This window comes from Oryx dammah, unplaced genomic scaffold, assembly GCF_014754425.2.
Source record: "Oryx dammah isolate SB20612 unplaced genomic scaffold, SCBI_Odam_1.1 HiC_scaffold_2, whole genome shotgun sequence".
Taxonomy (NCBI): Eukaryota; Metazoa; Chordata; class Mammalia; order Artiodactyla; family Bovidae; genus Oryx; species Oryx dammah.
This window is the reverse complement of record NW_024070186.1, coordinates 78,710,445-78,729,701: the sequence shown is the minus strand read 5'-3', so window position 1 is coordinate 78,729,701 and position 19,257 is coordinate 78,710,445. Positions and strand designations below refer to the sequence as shown.

The following is a 19,257-nucleotide window of genomic DNA, read 5'->3' as shown; positions in this document are numbered from 1 at the left end:
ACTCAAAAATGGCAACTTTTTGGATTACTTGGTCAAGAAGTTCAAATTGCAGACTCAAATGAGGTATATGTTGCCTGGAAAATCTGAAGAAAGATTTGAAGAAAGCAGGGAAAACCACTAGGCCATTCAGTTCAGTTCAGTTCAGTTCAGTTCAGTCGCTCAGTTGTGTTTGCGACCCCATAAATCACAGCATGCCGGACCTCCCTGTCCATCACCAAATCCCCCTACAATTATAGCAGAAGTGGCAAATAGATCCAAGGGATTAGATATAAAGACAACGCACCTGAAAAACTATGGACAGAGGCTCATAACATTGCACAGGAGCTGGTGATCAAAAACATCCCCAAGAAAAAGAAATGCAAAAAGGCAAAGTGGTTGTCTGAGGAGTTCTTACAAATAGCTGAGAAAAGAAAAGAACTGAAAGGCAAAGGAGAAAAGGAAAGATATACCCATTTGAATGCAGAGTTCCAAAGAATAGCAAGGGAAGATAGGAGAGATTTCCTAAGTGAACAATGCAAATAGAAGAAAACAATAGAATGGAAAAGACTAGAGATCTCTTCAAGAAAATTAGAGATACTAAGTGAACATTTCATGCAAAGATGGGCTCGATAAAGAACAGAAACAGTATGGACCTAACAGAAGCAGAAGAGATTAAGAAGAGGGGGCAAGAATACACAGAAGAACCATACAAGAAAGATCTTAATGACCCAGATAATCATGATGGTATGATCACTCATCTAGAGTCTGACATCCTGGAATGCGAAATCAAATGGGCTTTAGGAAGCATCACTATGAACAAAGCTAGTGGAGGTGATGGATTTCCAGCTGAGATATTTCAAATCCTAAAAGATGAGGCTGTTAAAGTGCTGCACTCAATATGCCAGCAAATTTGAAAAACACAGCAGTGGCCACAGGACTGGAAAAGGTCAGTTTTCATTCCAGTCCCAAAGAAGGGCAATGCCAAAGAATGTTCAAACTGCTGCACAATTGCACTCATTTCAAATGCTAGCAAAGTAATGCTCAAAATTCTCCAAGCTAGACTTCAAGAATGAGAACTGGAAAATCCCAGATGTTCAAGCTGGATTTAGAAAAGGCAGAGGAACAAGAGATAAGGTTGCCAGCATCAGTTGGATCATAGAAAAAGGAGGAGAATTCCAGAGAAACATCTACTTCTGCTCCATTGACTATGCCAGAGCCTTTGATTGTGTGGATCACAATAAACTGTAGAAAATTCTTAAAGAGTTGTGAAAACTAGACCACCCTACCTCCCTCCTGCAAAATCTTTATCTGCATTCAGAAGCAACAGTTAGAATTGAACATGAAACAACAGACTGGTTCAAAATTGGGAAAGGAGTATGTCAAGGCTGTATACTGTCACCCTGCTTATTTAACTTGCGTGCAGAGTACATCATGTGAAATGCTGGGCTGGACAAAGCACAAGCAGGAATCAAGATTGCCAGGAGAAATATCAATAACCTCAGATATGCAGATGACACCACACTTATGGCAGAAAGCAAAGAGGAACTAAAGAGACTCTTGATGAAAGTGAGAGGAAAGTGAAAAACTTGGCTTAAAATTCAACATTCAGAAAATTAAGATTGTGGCATCTGGTCCCATCACTTCATGGAAAATAGATGGGAAAACAGTGGAAACAGTGAGATACTTTATTTTCTTGGGCTCAAAATCACTGCAGATGGTGACTGCAGCCATGAAATTAAAAGACTCTTGCTCCTTGGAAGAAAAGCTATGACAAACCTAGACAGTGTATTAAAAAGCAGAGACATTACTTTGCCAACAAAGGTCCATCTAGTCAAGGCTATGGTTTTTCCAGTAGTCATATATGGACATGAGAGTTGGACTATAAAGAAAGCTGAATGCCGAATAATTGATGATTTTGAACTGTGGTATTGGAGGAGACTCTTGAGAGTCCCATGGACTGTAAAGAGATCAAAACAGTCAATCCTAAAAGAAATCAATCCTGAATATTCATTGGAAGGACTGATGCTGAAACTGAAGCCACCTCAATACTTTGGCCACCTGATGTGAAGAGCCAACTCATTGGAAAAGACCCTGATGCTGGGAAAGATTGAAGGCAGGAGGAGAAGGGGAGGACAGAGGATGAGATGGTTGGATGGCATCACCAACTCAATGGACATGAGCTTGGGCAATATCTGGGAGATGGTGAAGGACAGGGAAGCCTGGCATGCTGCAGTTCATGGGGTTACAAATAGTTGGACATGACTAAGCAAGGTTTATTGATTAATAAGAGAGCAGAAATTTGCCATTTGCTTTTAGGAGGTGTATCTTGACATGTTTGAGACCACTGATATCATAGAAAGATCACCAGTATGACTTTTGGTGATATATGACTTAGAATTTGTAGAGATATTTCCATAAATGTGTCACGTAAGTCTCGGGATAGTTGCTACTTCCTGTTCACCTGGTTGTATCAACACATGACATCATCAGGAAAACATACCAATGTGATATCTTATAGAACAGAGAGGTGATCAAGTTTCCTGGTTACTAGAATATGACAAAGGTTTAGAAGGTTGATGTGCATTGCTGAGTATATTTCTTGTCCTAAGACCTAAAAGTAAACTGCTCCTGATGAATTTTCATATCAAGTAAAAAAAAAAAAATTCCAGATCCACAACTGCTTACCATGTTCCAGGACATTTATTGTTTCATTCAAGCAAAAAATAGCAACAACAAAAACAATAAAAATCACATGGATCAACTTGTAGTCAGAGTCAGCACCTGATTAAATGTACAATAATCCATTCTCATTCTGCATTATTTTTAGACTTATAGCCAAATTCGGCTTCTAGCAAATAAGTTAAAAAGTGTTATTCACAAGGAGATGCAATATGCCCTAATTTTGCCAATGTATACCAACAGAAAGCTGGAGAACATGTATGAGGCCTGATTTGAAACCTATTAGATCTAGGTGGCAGCAATATAATTGAGAGTAAACTAAATGTGTTTATTAGAGTGCTCCAAAATAAGATTCTGAATGTTTTTGAGTCACTAAAAATGGCTTCAATAGGGGAGAACCCAGACAGCAAAGCAGAAACAGTACCTGAAGTAGAGGGGCCTGTGGTGTAAAGGTAGGGCCAAGGAGGAACAGGCAGTTTCCTGCCACCTGCTCAGGGACACCCTCACTTAAGGCTGCACCCAACAGGACCAGCAGGGACACTGGTGGCTACTGGAGTGTAGAAACCCAGATCAGTACTGCCCCTCGTACATCAAGAGCCTGCAGTCCCTCAGCTGGGTACTCTTGTCCCAGCTGCACTTGGAGAAGAGTGGAGATTCATCTGAGTGTATCATTGCTCCCATGCAAGGGGGGCTTTTACTGACTTGGTTTAAAGAAGCTGATTCTTCCAAGCTGCAATTCAACACCACCAGCTGAAGACACCATAATGGAGAAACTGTCCTTTAAGATGTTTCTGGGAAAGGAAAGATGCTGTGTTGTTTTAGCAGATGGATTCTCCAAGTGGCAGCAATGTCAGGGAACACCCAGAGGCAGCCCTACTTCTTCTTATTCCCCCAAATCAAAACAGAAAAGTCAGAGAGAGAGAGTGCTCTAGACAGCCCTGAGGACTAGGAGGAAGTGTGGGACAACTGGAGGCCACTAACAATGGCCAGATCTTTGGCTGCTGGGAGCCCCCAGAGGAAAGAGACAGCCTGTGTTCCAAAACCATTATCACAAGAGATTCCTTCAAAGGCTTAAATGACATCCCCCAACACGATGCCTGCCACATTAGATGGACAGGAGGCAGTCTCTAAGTGACTGGACTTTGATAAGAATTTGGGTTCTTTGGTAAGTTCATGAAGTTTCATGAGCTTTGGGAAGCTCATGGAAGTTCTGAAGTTAACTCACACTCCAGAGAACACTACCATCCGCCATGGTGAATAACTCCTGAAAGAACATTCCTGAGTGTCTGCTTCCTGTCGACTTACTGCTCAAAAAGGAGCTCAAGGCAAGTGACAGCAGCCAGAAGATGCTACAGTGGCTGGCCACAGTCATCCAAGAAGGAAGACCCCAAAACACCCCAAAAGGCAGAGCCAGATGTGCCCCAGGTGTCCAGGCAGTTCCTGCAAAAAAGTCTATTTCCCCCCAAGGAAGGCAGTGCGGGGCTTCTGGAGTGATGGCGGAAGTGGGAGGAGGAGGAGCCTTTTGGCAAGCAGCCTCACCTGAGGTAGCAGAGCACTTCCAGAGACCAAGGCCACAGTGTGCAGCACGGAATCCCATCGTGATAATAGGTTCCAGCGTTGTGTGTGTGAATAGGGGCAGGGGGATGTTGCTTGGGAAATAAAGTGTTAGTTAACACTTCTTGCTTCTCCAGGGAGGGGCTGTCCTGGTTGGGACCAAGAATCTCTAATGGGGTGGGTGGGCAGCCAGGAAGAGGAAGGGCACCACCATCAATTCATGGTGGGAAGGGAGGGGACTCTTGTGCCCATAGCCCTCTCCTGGTTGGACCGGTGGACCTTTCCTCAGAGCCTGACCCCACTGACCTCAGCCTGACCTGACCTGACCTGACCTGGTACTGCTAGCAGAAGCTATTTTCTGCTCAGCCTTTGGACTCTTTTAGTCTTTTGGAATTAAGTTCTTAAAACATATTTTTCCTTGAATAAATTATACTTGATAAACTGTCTACACTTCAGAAAATGCTGCTCGTGGAAGGAATTCCAGATCTCACAGTTTTCTTCTGGCATCAGAAGATTTTGTCATAAATGTGGGGCACTGAAGTTTTCTGTGGACAAAGCTGTATTTTTGGAAACAATAAAAAGGCTTGGTTGGGGGGAGGGGAATGTTTCCAATTTGCTTGGTTAGTTGACTAAAAGATGGACCTAAAGGAATATATGCTGAATGAAGTTGAAATGCAGGAGGAAGGCACCCAAAGCTTAGAGAGACTGTGATGCTCATGTGGATTTATGCAAGAGCTTCTCAGCTATTTTCTGACTACATCCCCTCAGAAGGTTCAAAGACATGTCCTTCACCAAGGCCAAGAGAAACACATTTGTGAGGGAAAACCCAATATTCTCTTTTTTAAGTTGTTTTGTTTTGTTTTGTTTTTTTGATGTGGACCATTTTTAAAGGATTGAATTCATTGCAATATTTCTTCTATTTTATGTTTTGGTTTTGGCTCCAAGGCATTTGGGATCCTAGCTCCCCGAATAGGGATTGAACCCACATCTCCTACATTGGAAGGTAAAGGTGAAGTCTTACTTACTGGACTGCCAGGAAATCCCAGAAACCCAACATTCTTAAACAGCTTCATTAAGGCTATTCTCTATAGGATAAAAAGTACAGTGGGACCAATTGCTATTAAGTTGGGCAATCTGCATTCAGTGAGAATAATAGTATCATGATGAAACACACCAGGGCCTTATGGGCTACTCCCCCTTGTCCTCTAGATGCCTTTTGTCTGCAGAAAAGTTTTAGCCAAAAAGATTAAGTTTAATCAAAGAAGTGAGAAAAAGCAGAAGCAAAGGGGAAAAAGTCAAACAGGACAAAATAATAATAATTTAGTCATTAAGCAAAGTCAAGGACTTTTAGTTCCTCCTGAAGGGCTATAGATAATTCTGAACCATATCCTATGAGCTGTTTTGTAGGTACTGAAACCCCAAACAAGTGGGAGAAGTTCACTACATCATGACCAGACTGTAGCCATAACACAACCTGCCATAATTCTGAGAAATGGCCTCAAAGAAATAGGAACAAACCGACCCTGAAACTGAAGACTAATTATACTTTCAACAGTCAAGATGATGCTAATCAGACCACCTTGTGACCAATTTTGAGGTGACTGTCAGAGCTGGCTGTACTAGCCTCCCTCTGCCTATACATCCTTGAATCTCTCCTTTAAAGGTCTTGCCCACTGATTGACAGTGGGGAGAGTTGGTATTTGGACATGAGTCCACCCACCACAGCCCTTCGCCATTCCTAGCCTCCAAACTAAAGCAAACTTTCCTTTTCGCAAACCTTGCCTCTTTATTGACTTTAGAGCAGTGAGCAGCTGGACCCCACTTCTGATAACAATGTGTTGGTAAATGCTGGTCCAACTTCTGTTTACTCTTACTTGTACAGACCAAATAAAATTTGACTGGATTGCTCATCTTTTTTTTGCTTTAAGGACAAAACCATCAGCTAACCAGTGTCAAAGATCTCTACGGAACAAACCATTCTGATTATGGCTTTGACTCAGCTTCCCATCATGGTAGCCATCCCCACTTTATCCTCTAGACTGAAGACAGGGAAAAAAAAAAAAAAACTCTCTTAAAAATATTGTTTGTTGCCAGGCACTATTAAAAAAATTAGTTTGATACTAACTCAGGATAAAATGCTAAACAGGTACTATAGAAAAAATGAACAAACAAACTTAAAAGTCAAAAGAGAAATGCAGTGATTTCTAGGAACTAATCGAGGTTCATTACTAGTAATCCACACAAAAGTGGTCTCATTTGTCCCTTAAATGAGATTATTAAATAAGAAAAAAGTTATATATATTATATATAGTTGATCATGAACATCATGTGAATAAATAGTATTATAAAGAATACCTGGATTTCATTAATAAAGAGTACATTGGCAAATGGAGAACAATCACATTCTAACTTTTATTGGTCAACCTATATTTGAACGGCCATGTCAGTGTTGAATGTAATGTTTTATTTGCTGACTATTTTTATTGTTTATATTTATTACTTATTTACTTGGTGGCATCAGATCTTAGCTGCAGCACACGGGATCTTTATTTCTTTTTTGTTGGAAGATAATTGCTTTACAATGTTGTGTTGACTTCTGTCATATATCAACATGAGTCAGCCATAGGTATACATATGTCTGCGCCCTCTTGAACCTTCCACTCACCTTGTACCCTATTCCACAGGGTTGTCACAGGGCACCAGATTGAGTTCCTTGTGTCATACAGCGACTTCCCATTAGCTATCTATTTTACATATGGTAATGTATATATTTCAGTGCTGCTCCTGGGACACAGAGGGTCTTTGTTGTATCACGTGGAATCTTTTGATTCCACGCAGGCTCAGCAGTTATGGCATGCAGTCTTAGTTCCCCTGGGGTTTGTGTTATCTTAGTTCCCCAACCTGGGATTGAACCCGTGACCCCTCCATTGTCAGGTGGATTCTTAACCACTGAACCACCAGGAAAGTTCCAAATACAATACTTCAAAAGAAATGTTAATCACACAGAATTGTTTACAAACAAGAGAGGAGTTCAATAAGGGCTCTGGATAATCCAACACATGAAGAACAGTTGTGGTAACTAAGGGGTTTTGTGTCAAAAAAGCAAAAATAAAACTACTTTGTTGGGAGAGAACCGGTTAGCTGCCTTTATCTGAAGTGTGGCCATATGAAATAGGGAACTGATTTACTTGGGGTAACTTCAAAGGAAGATCAAGGACCAAATAGATAAATTTCCAGAAGAAAAGATTAGTATGTAAAACATAGAAAAATCTTCAACTCAGTGCAGTCACTTAGCAGTAGAATGTGCTGCTGTAGGAAGCAATGAACTTTCTGTCTGGCAACGCCTTTGCATAAGTTGAGTCTGCTTCTGCTGTGTGTTTCAGTTGAGTACATTCCTGAAATAGGTAGGAAACTAGATGACCTTTAAAGTGAAGTGAAGTCGCTCAGTTGTGTCCGACTCTTTGCGACCCCGTGGACTGTAGCCTACCAGGCTCCTCCCTCCATTGGATTCTCCAGGCAAGAATGCTGGAGTGGGTTGCCATTTCCTTCTCCAGGGGATCTTCCCAACCCAGGGATCGAACCCGGGTCTCCAGCATTCCAGGCAGATGCTTTAACCTCTGAGCCACCAGGGAGTCCCTTCCAATCTCAGTTTCAATAATTTCATAAAGAGTGAGCAGGGAATCTAAAAGGAAAGAAAAGCAGTTTCTGAGATGCATGGGGAGTCATTGTGGACGGGGTGTGAGACAAGAAGGTAATTCAGATAAACTGATCTCAATGTAGCATCATGATTTCTCATATATACTTGAAACATGAGAGTTAATTAACTGGACATTTTGTTTTCTCACCTCAAATTAGGATACATCTGCTTAGAGGACAACTGTGGTACACTGATTTAGATTATATGCCTTTCCCTGGGTATGGGGATATGTGGAAAGAGCAGTGACTAGGAGCAGGAAAATGGAAGTTTTAGAGTTTAATCCCAGGATTGCTCCAAACTCACCATCTGCTTTCTGAGAAATTTCTTGCAAATTCCATTTAGCTTCACTGAAGAGGAGATTTGTGAGATGTTTACTAAGAACTTTCAAAAACTGAATGTAAGATAGCTCATCAGATACAAGATCTAGGCTCAGAAGCAACCTGATGACTTTGCCTCTCATATTTCACATGGCAGGCCTGAAATGAAATAGAGCTAACATTTTTTAAATTTTTTTGTCTTGACTTTTGAGGCTAAAGGGAGGATTTTGGAGAAGATATCATAATTCATCCCTGTGACTATAGAATTATCTGAAGAAGTGGCTACATTGGAATGGAGTAAGGTAAGAATTGATCAAATCTCAGTCACTCCCAAGGCCTTAAACTGAGTTTTTTGTCAGCATCTGAAGATGCAATGTCTGCAGAGAAATCAGGAGGCCTGGCCCCTCTAACTGCCTTCGGAGCACGTTGTGGGGGGCACAGACCAAAGGTGAGTTTACACATCAGTGACTAAAGTTTCCTGCCACTAAGCATAAGAAGTCACTCATGAGCAGCGTCCCAAAACCACAGCTACAGGATGTGGGCACAAGCCCTTGTATAATTGTTGGCCAAGAGCCAATGAGCATTCATCCCTGTGCAAATACTTGGGCTTTTTTGTTGTTGTTAACCTTTGAAAACCACAGGCATTAGTCTCTCTCATTCTTTCCCTTTGGCACAAGTTATCTTCTTTTCTCCACCTTGGTCTCTTGTGTGTAAAGAATTTCTGGGGGAGCTTTTAAGCCTGAATTTAATACGTTTGCACTCCCCTCTCTTGCCCCACAAAATGCCAGGCAGAAGTAAAGCTGCCTTACAAAATATCTGCTGGCTTCCGCAGCTTTGTTTGGTCTTTTTAATCAGATAGGACATCAGAGAGCTCCATGAGTGACCCTAGCCTTTTAAGAAAATACAAGTAATTTCTGGAAATTCCCCCTAAACAACAGTGACCTATTGTTTTCTCATGTCAGAATTAACCCAGAAGCTATGATACACTGATTTAGATGACATGCCTTTTTCTGGGGATGGAGATATGCCGAAGGACAGTGGGGCTGGAATAGGAGATTGAAAGCTTTAGAGTTTAATTCCATATCGCCAAAAAGTCACCATCTGTTTTTGAGCAATTTCTTTCCAATTTCTAGGCTTTTGCTTTGTGTTCCATGAAATGAAAACAATGGATTAGATGGTTTCTATGCTTCCTTAACCCCAGGGCTCTATGAATTGGCTTCCTTTCCTTCAGCAAAGGGACAATGAGAGGAGGGCTCAAAGCAAAAGATGCTCATAAATTGGCTTCTCTTTTCTGCCTTAGAGGATGGCCAAGGGGCAGCCTCCGAAAAAGCCCCAGTGCCCACTGGAAGCCTAGGTGTGGTGATTCTTGGCAGTTTCTCTTTTTGTAAGTGTTAAAGAATGCATTAGTTTTGCTTCTGTAACCCCAATTCCCCGTATTCAGATATGGAAACAAGTTGAATCTACTCCAGCATGGGAATTTTATTTTTAAATAAAAGAGATGGCAGATCACTTTTACTTAAAGAGACAGAAGGAGAAATTTCTAACCATCAAAACTGCCCAAGATACATCAGAAGACTATGAACAATCTGTCAACTGTTCAAATAGTTTCTGAATGGAGATTTACTGGAAATTTTTAAGTGGAATTTCTTGAATGGATAAAGAACAGATAGAGAAGATGGCCAACCATGACATTTTTATGATGATATGCTTTATACTTAATGCCCCTTGTATCTAATCTTATTCCCAATCAGACCTATGTTGCCCCTTTGGGAAAATTTACTAGTATAGTTCAGATAATAGCCTGAAGGGAAAGCCCAGGGATACATATAGGTCTCTTGGTTTGTGGGTTGTGGCTGGTTTTCCAGCTTATGGACAAGAAACCCAACTGTCCACTAGGAATACCACACGGCAAGTGGTAAAAAGATAGTAAGTTCGTGCATGTGTGCTTGCTAAGTCACTTCAGTAGTGTCTGATTCTTGTGACTCTTTGGACTGTAGCCTACCAGGGTCCTCTGTCCATGGGATTCTCCAGGCAAGAATACTGGAGTGGGTTGCCATGCCCTCCTCCAGGCAATCTTTCCCACCCAGAGATCAAACCCACATGTCTTATGTCTCCTGCATTGACAAGTGTGTTCTTCACCATTAGTGCCATGTAGGAAGCCCCAGAAGGCCCATAGTGACCAGGAAAATAATTCCCAGAAGAACTGAATTTAGTTCCCTTGGATGTTGTCTGAGGTTCTGCACCAAAGTGGCATTGCTCTACAGGCAGATACTCAATGGTTTTTATTTAATAAAATAATTTGACTTCATTTCATTGAATCCTCCCAAGATCTTTATGAAGTAGGCAAAAGAGATAGCATCATCTCCATCTTACAGATGAGGAAATTAAACCTTAGGAAAATTAAGGTAATTTTACAGGGTCTTACATGACTGATTCAACTCTTTCCAGACAAAAAAGGGTGTTTTACCTAATGACTGGGGCTTCCCTGGTGGTCCAGAGGGTAAAGGGTCTGCCTGCAATACAGGAGACATGGGTTTGATCCCTGGCTTGGAAAGATCCCCTGGAGAAGGGAATTGATATCCACTCCAGTATTCCTGAGTGGAGAATTCCATGGACAGAGGAGCCTGGCAGGCTACAGTCCAGAGAGTTAGAGAGTCAGATGTGACTGAGCAACTATCACTACTTAATGATTAACAACAATTATTTAAAGAATTATAAGGTCTCTGGTTTTAAAAGATTTTATCAATCATCTCTTTAGCAATCCCTTTCACAATATTCACTTTAGCTCCTCCTCCTGCTGCTGCTGCTGCTGCTGCTGTGTTGCTTCAATCGTGTCCAACTTTGTGCGACCCCATAGACGGCAGCCCACCAGGCTCCCCGTCCCTGGGATTCTCCAGGCAAGAACACTGGAGTGGGTTGCCATTTCCTTCTCCAATGCACGAAAGTCAAAAGTGAAAGTGAAGTTCCTCAGTCGTGTCCGACTCTTAGTGACCCCATGGACTGCAGCCCACCAGGCTCCTCCATCCATGGGATTTTCCAGGAAATAGTACTGGAGTGGGGTACCATTGCCTTCTCCTTTAGTCCTTCCTAGTACATGTCAAACAGCAATGCTTCCCATCCTTGGGCATTTTTAAGTATAAGAAGTTCTGTCTTATCTTAAACTGCCATCCAAATCCCTGAATCCTCTTATCCTCTGGTCATAATCCTGCTTCCTAGGTCCCACTTACCAGTTTCTAGAATATCCCACAAGATGGTCTGTATGAAATATGAAGACAGTTCTTATGTCATCTCTGAGATCACTCTTCTCACACTAAACAGCTTTGGTACCCTATTGTTACAGACTGGACCTCAGGGTTAAGAGATATCACTCTCCTCTCATCTTTTCTGATTTGCACTATATCCTTTCAAAGGTCATTTGGGAACAGTCCAACTTAGAAAATTCAAAGGGAATGAATATGCAGAAAAAAGTCAATTGTCAGACTCATCCTTAAATGGTAAATAAAGAGAATGTGCTGGACCTTTCATAGACCTCTGCCAACAAATGCCACTATCTTGAGGCAAATGGAGATTTTCAGGCAACACTGTTAATAATAATTTGCCAATTGTGCCTGCTTCAGAACCATTGCCAAAGCAATCCAACGACTTTCCATTCCACTACTATTTACAGGACAGCTAGGATTTCAACATTTCCTTTTACAGTCTGAATAGAAGTTTCCTGCCTTGGGGACTGTAACAATATTTGCCATCATGAGGGGGAAAAAAAAATGTGGGTCCTGGGAAGTGGAAAGAGAGGGAGAGAAGTACTAATGGAAGTAAACAAAGATAAAGACAAAATCAAATGAGAGTTATTCAAGGTTTGGATTTTGAATGCCTCCATCAAATTGATGTTTGTGAAACATCAGAGGACAAATCTTTGAAACTGAGGAAGTAAGGAGGTGGAAGAAAAGACTTTAAAGTTAGACTTCACATAATCATCCTCTCCCCCCAAAAAGCTGGAATTTTTAAACTGAATACCAGCCAAGGTGTCTCAACTTTGGGTCTTAGGACAGGCAAAAAGCTGATTATGTTAAGAATATATAGAATTCAGCATTAAAAGTCTTTTTTTCAAAATAATTTCAAAATACAATAAAATAGAATAAAAAGTTTAGAGATGAAAACAGATGAGATAATCTCCTGAGTTGTTTACAATTAGACATAAGTCAAGGAGAGACAAAGAGGGAATACGAGAGAAAAGAAAATGTAAACAGAATGAATTAAAATGGTGTTTTTGAAAAACATGCTTCTTATCCCCTCTAGAATCCATAGACATTCCACAGAAGGCACTTCTAAGACCCAAAAGACAGGAGGTCAGTGGCATCCCTATCTCTGTCTCAGCCACAGTGGTCTTACTTCTACCTGTTTTACATATTGGGCATCTGAAACAGATTTATTAGAAGGAAAGAGCTGCTATTGAAAAATAAAACATAAGAACAATCAATCAAAAAAGAAAAAAAACAGCAAAAAGGAAATGAGCCACTGAAAGTTCTTGATCATGGAATGATATGATCAAATTGTGTTTTTGGAATCTGGCAACAAATGCAAAATGAATTAGAAGAGGCTCAGCCTTGGGAATGATAACAACTAAAAGGTTATAGCAATTATCCAGCTAAACAGAATTTAAAATGTGATCTAATATATACCTGTGAAAATGAAAAGGAGAAGAGAATATGAAAAATTTTGAAAGAATAAACTTTAGTTTGACATCTGGGTGTTGGGCTTAATGCTAAATATGGTCTGTTGTGCCATCCCCCTAAATTTATATGGTGAAATCCCAATGTGATGCTATTAAGAGGTGGGGCCTTAGCTTATGAGAGCAAAGCCCACATGAATGAGATTTTGTTGTTGATGTTCAGTCGCTTAGTCATGACCAACTTTTAAGCCTCATGAAATGGGGAGCACACCAGGCTCGCCTGTCCTTCACTATTTCCTAGAGTTTGCTCAGATTCATGTCCATTGAGTCAGTGATGGTATCTAACCATCTCATCCTCTGCCAACCCCTTCTGCTTTTTCCTTCAACCTTTCCCAGCATCAGGACTAGTGCCCTTACAAAAGAAGCACAAGAAAACTCTCTTGTCTCTTTGCCTATAAGGACATAGCAAGAAATCGGAGCCCCAGAAGAGGGCCCACACCTGACCAGGTTGGTACCCTAATCTCAGAATTCCAACCTCCAGAACTGTAAGAAATAAATTTAAGTTATTAGCCACCCAGTCTGTAGTGTTTTTGTTATAGCAACCCAGACAGACTAAAAGAGATACTATATGGGATGTATTTAGCAAGAAAATTAAAGACATCAAAACTGATAACTGTTACTCTTAAAATCTCATAGAGAAATCCGGAATTTTGAAGAAGCTGAATATAAGCGGCCACTGATATAGATGATCAGCAGACAGAAATGCAAAATTGAATCTTAAAGAGATACCAGGGATGGGACTATGGGTTTGGAAGTCATCCTCATAAAAGGGAAACTGAAATAATACAGACTGAGTTCCCAGTGAGAGAGAAGATCAGGATCCAAGGGCTGAAAATAAAGACCTAGAACGTGCCCACATTTGGAGGACTGAGAAATAAGAACCCAGAGGGTCTGCCCTGAGTTTATGATCAGGTATTTATTTGATAATGTTATTCAATATACTTAGGTGAATTTATTTTCTGATTTTAAGAAATTTCATAAAAGATCTGAAGTGTGCATTTATCAGTCTAATCAACTTTTTTGATCTCCTAAGATACTAAATATTTAAAATCATGTGATACCATTTAAAAGTAGCTGATTATTTCAACCTAAAAATATGGTGAGCTAAAACAGAATCTTCAGAATAATGATGTAGCTATGGATGATGTATTTATCCACCAAAAAGAGTCAAAAACCAATACTCCCCCGGGCAAGGGAATAGCCAAGTTTGTTTCGGTTTCCAATGAATGACATTAGCCCAGTGTAGGTCTCAATCAAAATGGGTTCAGTGAGCACCATCAATCCCTTTCCTCTTCCAGATTCAGTGGAATTCTTGTGGGTATTCTGGATAGCTGGAACAAGCTTAGATGTGAACGCAGACAACTGAAGAGGAAAAGAAGACACAGAATTAGTGAGTGCAAAGTAGGTCCAGAGACACACCCTCCCCAGTCAGTCCTCACAAAAGTTGACTGCTCTCCTGGAGCTGCATTTATTCTTACTACTTAAACAGAAATCATTTCTTGGAATTGTTAATATTGCTTCTGTTAGTCTTTTAATAGATTGATCTGTTAATAAATTTTGTACATAATAAAATTAACTGCCACATCTTATTTATTTTTCATTATTCATAACTTGTACAACATGAAGAAGTCAGTTTAACAAATATTTGCTGATAGTCTAGTATGGATCAGACACCTGTCATGTACTGCTGAAGATTCAGACAAGTGAGATATAGCCTCTGCCCTCATAGTGTGTGTGTCGATTCAGCTGTGTCTGACTCTTTATGACCCTCTGGAATGTAGCCCTCCAGGCTTCTCTATCCATGGGATTCTCCAGGCAAGAATACTGGAGTGGGTTGCCATGCCCTCCTCCAGGAGATCTTCTCAACCCAGGGGTTGAAACTGTGACTCTCCCATCTCCTATATTGGCAGGTGAGTTCTTTCTTTTTTGCCACTTTATCTATTTTTTAATTGAAGGATAATTGCTTTATAGAATTTTGTTGTTTTCTGTCAAACATCAACAAGAATCAGCCATATGTACACCATGGCTGATCTCTCCCAAACCCCCTCCCATTCCACTCCCCATCCCACCCTTCTAGATTGTCACAGAGCCCCTGTTTGAGTTCCCTGAGTCATACAGCAAATTCCCATTGGCTATTTATTTTACATATGGTATTGTAAGTTTCCAGGTTACTCTTTCCATGCATCTCACCCTCTCTCCCTTTTCCCCCCAGGTCCGTAAGTCTATTCTCTATGTCTGTTTCTCCATTGCTGCCCTGCAGATAAATTCATCAGTATCATCTTTCTAGATTCCATATATATGTGTCAGAATATGATATTTATATTTCTCTTACTTCACTCTGTATAATAGGCTCTAGGTTTGTACACCTCATTAGAATGGCTCAAATGTGTTCCTTTTTATGGCTGAATAATATTCCATTGTATATATATGTACCACAGCTTATTTATCCATTCATCTGTTGATGGATAGGTGAATGTACTTATTATATGCAGGGTACATCATGAGAAACGCTGGGCTGGATGAAGCACAAGTCAGAATCAAGATTGCCAGGAGAAATATCAATAACCTCAGATACGCAGATGACACCATCCTTATGGCAGAAAGCGAAGAACTAAAGAACCTTTTGATGAAAGTGAAAGAGGAGAGTGAAAAAGTTGGCTTAAAGGTCAACATTCAGAAAACTAAAATCATGGCATCCAGCCTCATCACTTCATGGCAAATAGATGGGAAAGCAGTGGAAACAGTGGCAGAGTTTATTTTGGGGGGCTCCAAAGTCACCGCAGGTGGTGACTGCAGCCATGAAATTAAAAGATGCTTACTCTTTGGCAGGAAAGTTATGACCAACCTAGGCAGCATATTCAAAAGCAGAGATATTACTTGCCAACAAAGGTCCGTCTAGTCAATGCTATGGTTTTTCTAGTGGTCATGCATGGATGTGAGAGCTGGACTATAAAAAAAGCTGAGCGCTGAAGAATTGATGCTTTTGAACTGTGGTGTTGCAGAAGACTTTTGAGAGTCCCTTGGACTGCAAGGAGATCCAACCAGTCCATTCTAAAGGAGATCAGTCCTGGGTGTTCATTGGAAGGACTGATGTTGAAGTTGAAATTCCAATATTTTGGCTACCTGATGCAAAGAGCTGACTCATTTGAAAATACCCTGATGCTGGGAAAGATTGAAGGCAGGAGGTGAAGGGGACAACAGAGGATGAGATGGTTGGATGGCATCACCGACTCAATGGGCATCAGTTTGGGTAAACTCTGGAAATTGATGATGGACAGGGAGGCCAGGTGTGCTGCAGTCCATGGGGTCGCAAAGAGTTGGACACAATTGAGCAACTGAACTGAACTGCACTGAACTGTCGATGGACATCTAGGTTGCTTCCTTATTCTAGATGTTGTAAATAGTGCTGCAATGGACATTGTGGTACATGTATCTTTTTCAATTTTGGTTTCCTCAGGGTATATGCCTAGGAGTGGGAGTGCTGGGTTGTAAGGTGGTTTCAGTCCTAGTTTTTTAAGGAATCTCCATACCATCTTCCATAGTGGCTGTATCAGTTTGATGGGTGGGTTATTTACCACTGAGCCATCGGGAAAGCCCACACAGCAGTGGCACTACAATAATATAAAAGAAATGAACTTGTAACGATCATACAAAGTCCATGAAAATAAACAGCAAAAACAGGCAGAAGATATTAAAGAAAAACAAAAGAAATCATATATGGTTAGAGGATCAAAAATGACTTCCAAAGAAGACATTTGAGACAATCCTCTAAGGGGTAATAGGGTTTCAGCAAGTGAAATGAGGTTAAAGAGGGTCTAGCTGACTGCTGCTGTTCTTTCTAATCCAGCATCCTTCTCTCCATTTGAGATTCTTCTTTCAACAAGAGTGCTTCAAGGCTTCCCTGATGGTACAGTGGATATGAATCTGCCTACCAATGCAAGAGACATAGGTTTGATCCCTGATCCAGGAAGATCATGTATGCCACAGAGCAGCTAAGCCCATGCACCGCAACTATTGAGCCTGTGCTCTAGAGCCCAGGAGTCACAACTACTAAAGCCATCACACCTAGAGCTAGTGCTTCACAGCACAAGCTATCTAACCATCTCATCCTCTGCCACCCCCATCTCTTTTCTTTCTCATTGCACAGAAGCCACTGCAATAAGAAGCCTGCCCACCACAACTAGAGAATAGGCCCCACTTCCCACAACTAGAGAAAAGCCTGCACAGCGACGAAGATCCAGAACAGCCCATAAATAACTAATTTTTAAAAGATTAAAAAAGAATGCCTCTATTTTCCTTTGGAGAGCCACGTTCTTCCATTTAGTGCAAATAGCTTAAGTGGAGCTGGCTTTAGTACATGACTCAGTTCTAACCAATCAGAAGAATCCACAGGAGACTGGTTTAGATGTGGGCACATGACCAATGCAGCTGTGAAATGTATCGTCCAAGTGCAGAGGTATTCATGGTCATTTGGGCCACACAGTGAAAGCCTGGCTGAGACTGAAAACAGTAAAAGTGAAAGACCTAAGACGTGAAGACAGAGAAATTCTTCACAAAGCCATCCGAGTTACTAGATCAGCCTACCCTGAATTTTAAGTTAAATGAGTTTAAAAAAAAAAAATCACTCTTTTGGTCAAATCAGGTTGAACTGGGTTGAGAGGAGGGTAATTCAGGGAGCATTGCAAACAGAGATATAAAGAAGGAAATGAATTAGGAAAGCCCAGATCTTTGTATTTCCAATTAGCTCATTTATATCCATTAACTCATTCCAGTATAAGCCTCTCAGGTAAGTAAAAGAAGGTATCATTATTTCCATGTTAGAAATCAAGGCTCAGAGAAAGTAAATGATTTTGTCCAGAGTCACTCCATTTTCTGCACAACGGTAAAAAGGAATATTAGGAACAAGAAACTATTCACAGTGTGATCCAAATATGCTTTCTAGGCAACTGGCTTGCAAGTCTAAATTAAACCTTTCAAAGTATATTCCAATATCCATATAAGTCATTATACACATTCAACCAAGTGACCAATGTTTTTCCTTTTCTCCATGAGGAGGGCCAATCTTTGCTTTGAGGGACTAATACAGCGTGATGATTCAATGAAGAAAGAGAAGCCTGTAGTTGTTACCCATAATCACATTTTCAATGTAAGTTTTACCCTGGACTGTTAATTTTATACCAAATTGCCCTTGGGCAAACCACTTCTCCATTGTAGCCTTAGTTTCCTTGTTAGTAAGAAAAAAACCTAAAATTTAGAATATATCCATCATTACTATTTGACCTAGTCTATAATGGACAAGGGGCTTCCCTGATAGCTCAGCTGGTAAAGAAACTGCCTGCAATGCAGGAGACCCTGGTTTGATTTCTGGGTTGGAAAGATTCCCCTGGAGAAAGGATAGACTAACCACTCCAGTATTCATGGACTCCCCTGGTGGCTCAGATAGTAAGGAATCCACCTGCAATGCAGGATACCTGGGTTTGATTACTGGGCTGGGAAGATCCCCTGAAGGAGGGCATGGCAACCCACTCCAGTATTCTTACCTGGACAGAGGAACCTGAAGGGCTACAGTCCACAGGGCTACAAAGAGTTGGATATGACTGGAGTGACTTAGCACAACACAGCACAGCACAAAAAGAACAAAAAATAGGAAAGAAAGAAAAGCCATGCAAATGAAACTTGTGTGATTTACTTGTTCTGTTACCTTATCATAAATTCACTTCTCCTTCATGAGCCTCAGCTTACTCTTTTGGAAGGAGGCATTGGAATCTATGGTTTGGGGCTAATTTTGTTGTTCAGTTGCTAAGTCATGTCTGACTCTTTGTGACCCCATGGACTGCAGTACACCAGGCTTCCCTGTCCTTCACTATCTCCCACAGTTTGCTCATATTCATGTCCACTGAATTGTTGGGGCTATCTAAGCTACTCATCCTCTGACCCCTACCCATCTCCTTTTGTATTCAATTTTTCCCACCATCAGGGTCTTTTCCAATGAGTTGACTCTTCACATCAGGTGGCCAAAGTATTGGAATTTCAACAACTCAGAAGTTAAAAAAATAGTGACTTTATGATAAACAACATAAAGTTTGCTAGAGTGCATTGATATCTGTGGGTTTTCAATAAAGTAATAGTTACCTAATTAGATGACATCAAACCTCAATTTAAACTCACTTCCCTGACTAAAGAATCTAATAGATAAGTAAGGTTTTTCTTGTTTACCATGAATTTCAGGCTATAGTGACAAAGACAGACAGAAGTTACCTCTTATTATTACTCCCAGCACCCTCTTTAAGACCTTACAATGG

General features: G+C 40.8%; 1 protein-coding gene, 1 non-coding gene and 1 pseudogene across 3 annotated transcripts in view; 1 reads left to right on the top strand and 2 right to left on the bottom strand.

Moving 5' to 3' along the window:
• The first annotated feature begins 3,036 nt into the window (after nucleotides 1-3,036).
• Nucleotides 3,037-4,206, top strand: LOC120881807 (annotated as a pseudogene).
• Nucleotides 4,207-7,772: 3,566 nt separating this feature from the next.
• On the bottom strand, nucleotides 7,773-7,844 carry TRNAS-GGA. The gene has a single exon. It is a non-coding gene; the product is annotated as a tRNA-Ser (tRNA).
• A 6,172-nt stretch (nucleotides 7,845-14,016) lies between these two features.
• Nucleotides 14,017-19,257, bottom strand: part of TPRG1 (tumor protein p63 regulated 1) — a 158,687-nt gene continuing 153,446 nt past the window's right edge. For both annotated transcript variants that reach the window (XM_040253120.1, XM_040253119.1), the window contains exon 6: nucleotides 14,017-14,317. In XM_040253120.1, coding sequence (XP_040109054.1) covers nucleotides 14,123-14,317 — 195 coding nt within the window. In that variant the 3' untranslated portion in view covers nucleotides 14,017-14,122. The remainder of the gene's footprint in view (nucleotides 14,318-19,257) is intronic.